This window comes from Zingiber officinale, chromosome 2B (assembly GCF_018446385.1).
Source record: "Zingiber officinale cultivar Zhangliang chromosome 2B, Zo_v1.1, whole genome shotgun sequence".
Taxonomy (NCBI): Eukaryota; Viridiplantae; Streptophyta; class Magnoliopsida; order Zingiberales; family Zingiberaceae; genus Zingiber; species Zingiber officinale.
This window is the reverse complement of record NC_055989.1, coordinates 152,325,903-152,330,548: the sequence shown is the minus strand read 5'-3', so window position 1 is coordinate 152,330,548 and position 4,646 is coordinate 152,325,903. Positions and strand designations below refer to the sequence as shown.

At 38.5% G+C, this 4,646-nt stretch overlaps 1 protein-coding gene across 1 annotated transcript; it reads right to left on the bottom strand.

Annotated features, from left to right (window-relative positions):
* Window positions 1-495: 495 nt before the first annotated feature.
* Window positions 496-2,821, bottom strand: LOC122047914 (flavin-containing monooxygenase FMO GS-OX-like 9). Its single transcript, XM_042609444.1, has 7 exons — window positions 2,215-2,821; window positions 2,074-2,144; window positions 1,788-1,946; window positions 1,480-1,562; window positions 1,276-1,411; window positions 983-1,156; window positions 496-784 (listed from the first exon to the last, which is right to left on the bottom strand). Exons 1-7 carry the CDS (start codon window positions 2,738-2,740, stop codon window positions 665-667), a joined length of 1,269 nt encoding a protein of 422 aa, XP_042465378.1. The 5' UTR covers window positions 2,741-2,821; the 3' UTR covers window positions 496-664.
* Window positions 2,822-4,646: the final 1,825 nt, after the last annotated feature.

Below are 4,646 nucleotides of genomic sequence, written 5' to 3'. Positions count from 1 at the left end.
TTTGGAGATCTGTGAAATTTTTGGTGCATTTCTGAAGTTGGATAAAAAAAGTTGTTTTTTACTAAAATAGTGTACCAGTCGACTGGTACAATTACCAGTCGACTGGTAATAGTGTTTTTGAGTACAGAAGGTCTCTGTGAGCTCATTTTGATGAGGGCAGTCGACTGAAATTTATACCAATCGACTGGTAACACTGTTCATGAGCACAGAATGTCTCTGTAAGCTCGTTTTGATGATGTCAGTCGACTGATACAATCTGAAAATATTTTTCAATATTTGAAAATGACTAAAAGAGCAGTGAATATGTATGTAATCTTATGGAGGATTAATACATGATATTTATGGTCATTAGACGTCAAAGAGTCCAATAATTGAGATATTGTTGGAGCTCTTTTTGATGTATGACAAAAATGAAGAAGTTTAGGTTTAAGTGGGAAACATACCCACCTTTGCAAGAAATCAAAGATGAAATATAAATACATATACATAATCAAGTAAAAAAAATAAAAATAACAAAAAATATCACATAAAGAATAGCCCAGTTATAAATACAAAAAGACTCAAAAGGCATCATTATCTAAATTTTATTCTTAGTTCATCGATCAATGACAAACTAGATACCAAAAGTACAACAAAAATTCAGAGAGACAAATTACCATCCTTGCTATTCATCCCTGAATGTTTCAATATTGTTTAAACAATTTTCCAAGTCCTTCAATATGATCTCTCTTCTCCAATCTTCTAAGTGTGGAAAATCACATTGATCTCCGTACCTATCGTAATACTATCACAAGAAAAGAAAACAAAATCAACTGTATAATGATTGAAGAACACAAGAAGAACACTACCGATAATGAAACTAATGCTTATCTTTTGCAATTTCCCTTTTTCAAAACTTTTGTTTTGGTGTTCTTGTAACTTTTGATCCCGTCTAGTTTTATTGTTTCACCTATGAGTTGTTTGATGGTAAGGAAGCCATTACCTCCAATAATTCAGCAGCTAGTTGTATGAAATATTTTGGTTCCTCGAGCTTTTGATGGCGTTCGACTTCTTCGATTGCTTTCATCAGCTCATCTGCCGATGGAAGCTTCCTCTTTCCAGAGAGCACCTGAGCTATCCATCTCGCTTGCGACTCAAGAAATCGAAAGATGATAAACTGCAGCATTAATTAGTTAATATAGCGTCTGTAAGTGGCACAGATACAGTAGGAAAGAACATCAACTTCAAAACATAAAATGATCTTTTGATGGATTAACTTTGGAGCAAAAATGTCACCTTGTTTGGAATCCCAACAAAAGAAAGGGATGGAGCGAGAGAGGGAGGAAATGTGTGTTCATACAAAGGTCCAATTCTGTTCTCATCCACATGGATGATTCCTTTGGTGTCCAGGAATGGAAATGAATATGAATACCTACGATCGAAAGAGAAGTTAGGCAACAATTGCTATCAAATTCTGAATCGAGTGTTGATCTTAAGTACCCAGTACAGTAGAGAATAGTATCGGCAACTACACTTGAACCATCAGCAAATAGAACAGTTCCATCTTCACAAAGCAACTCTATCTGCAACATATGTAACACAGTCATTCAAAAATCTGAAACAAAATCACAGCTGATATGATTCATACCATTACTGTTGGAGGAACTAGATTATCCTTACTCAATTTGGTCAGATTTCCCTTAATATGATCTCATCTTTGTATTCTTTATTTGTACTAATTATCATTGTCTTCATGATAATGATCAAAGACAACAATTTCTCCCGAACTCCTACAATTACCCAATTACCTCTTGGTGCCAGTGCAGATGTGCATGCTTGGCCACAGGCTTCACTAGTTTCTCGGGGATTTCGGAGTGTTTAGTACTTATATGAACTTCTTTGGCAACATGAACAAGTTCCAGAGCAATCTCTGGTCCACTGATTGAACCACCAACGACCACCACCACCTGCAAAAATTTACAAACAAGTAATGAATTCAATTTCAGAGAAGAAATTAATTTGTTACAAAAAAGGGGGGTTATTCTCAATCCTCTGCAGTTTTAACTATTTCTTTGAAAAAGATCAAAGAACCACCTCATCTTGGAAGGGATCTGGGATTCTGTAGACATGGCAGTGAAGCTGCTTCCTCTTCCACTCCTCCATTCCTGAGGAGCACAGAAGAAGAGAAGGTAACAGAGAGGCGAAATCACGTAAAAAGCTTAATGAATGCTTTACCCCTGATTTTTGGAAGCCTGGGCAGGGAGAAAGGGCCAGTGGCGACGACAACAGCATCGAAGATCTCTTCCGCGAACTCACCACCATCAGTTCTCCTGTCCCTTGATCTCACAATCCATTTGTGAGTTGGTGTCGCCAAGCCGACATGGACTACTTCTGCGTTGAACCTGATGAGTTCGGTCAACCCGAAACACCGGGCGAAGTCTTTGAGGTAGAGGAAGAGCTCACGGTGGCCGGGGAAATTCCTGGTGTCTCTTCCTTCGACGGGAGTGAACATGAAGTCGGTGAACTCCATGGAGGTTCTGGGAGTGTTGATGCGCAAGGAGGCGTAGACGCTGCTGTGGACTGTGGCAGTGGCGTCGGCATCTTGGTAGAGCCACTGGCCGCCAAGGTCGTGGTTCTGCTCCAGCACGACGACGGAGTGGCCTTCCTTGAGGAGCTCGCGGGCAGAGATGAGACCAGAGGGGCCAGCGCCGACGACGCAGACGTGCTTAGACGACTTCAATGAGTCAACAGCCATGGGCATCGATCGATCGTCTGCTCCGATGACGAAGCAAACCTTTAATTTGCTGCATGCGTGTGATCTCCACTTGCTCTATAAACTTTTTTTTATTCCATTAATAGACAACTGTTTGCTCGCCCGTCACTTAAACAAATCATTCTAAAAGTAGATACGATGCTATTGCTAGGTTCTGAACCGTCGGTTCCATTCATTTCTGCCACTATTTATGTCCGATTGGCCTATTGGGACGGTACGATGATTTGATATGACATATTATCACATAAAATTTTAAAATTAAAATTTAACATATTAAGTCTGCCTTCTTTCGTATCTTGACACGTACTAATGATTAATAATTATCTATTATTTACTTCTATTGACCTAAAAATGAATTAACAAAGACACTTGACCATTTTACCATATTATAATTTAAAATTATTATATTAAAAAAAATAAATTTATAAATTTATTAAAAGAGTTACCGTTGTTAAAGTTACATATGTAGGGGAATCATAGTTCTTTTATCTTTTTATTTTTTTAATGTTAACAAATATAATATGGGAATAATAAAATAAATTCCTTATTTGTAAAATTTATAGAATAATAAATATTAAATCATAGTTATTAATAAAAAAATATTAAATAATTTCAACTGTAAAAAAAATATTTATTCTCTTACTTTTTTTTTATATATAGCAAAAAAAAAACTATAGTTAGTTATTAAATAATTAACTAATATATATATATATATATATAGTTTTGTTAAAATGTGGACTTCTGCATGCGGACTCATCCGCGACCTACAGATTTTGCTCTTTTTTTTTATATATATATATTTTTGATTATTTTTTTACCTTCCTCGTTCTCCTCTCTCTCGTCGTCGTGTGCATGTGCCAGCCTCGCTGGCCTCCTCGCCGCTGGCCGGCCGGGCACCACCCACCGGTCACCCTCGCCCCAGATCGCGGCCGGATTTCTGCCGGATTCCGGTTGAAATCCGGCTGGGAATCGGATGGAGTTTGGCCGCGATAGCGCCGGATTCCGGCCGCGATGGTGCCATCGTCATCGCGACCGCACCTGCCTCCGTCGCAATCGCGTCCGGACGCGCCCGCGTCAGGATTCCGACGAAGGCGCATCCGGATTCCGGCGCGATCACGGCCGGAATCCGGATGCGACCGCGCCGGAATCCAGTCGCCTGTCCAACACTGTCGGAATCGCCTGTATCGCGGTCCAGGCGGCCGGAGGCCGCCGGCGGTGGGCAGATGGCCAACGGTAGGGCGGGTGGCGGGCGCACGACGTGAGTTGCTTCTCGGCGAAATGCGCCGAGAACAAACGAAGCAGGAGAAAAAAAATAAAGAAGAAAGAGAAAATTTTTTATAAAAAATTAATAAAGAATGACATGACATTAAATCCGTAACAATCTGTAAATAATGGTCCATAGCATATCATTTCTATATATATATATATATATATATATTCTAGTTATTTCACTCAGAAGGCCAGTCCTCTTTTTATATATATATATATATATATATATATATATATATATATATATATATATATATATATATATATATGTTATTTCACTCAGAAGACCAGTCCTCAAGTCCTCCACCAACATAGTTCTTTTTAATTTATAAAAAAATACATCTGTAAAGAAAAAAAGTTGAATCACGTGTTAACTTAGTGTTCATGATTAATTGGACCATTGAATCTCCAACCGAACCAAAAATCGGATCAATAGGTAATTGACCCGTTAATCCGATTACGAGCTTAGGTCAGGTCTAAACCCAGCCTACGAGCAGATCTATCTAAAAGGTTTAGAATTTTTAGATATATACAGAAAAAGAGGAAAATTACAAGACCATACATTTAAGTTATTCGTAGAATGGACAGCCATATATATAAGGGAATGTGGACTTACCTCTAAAGT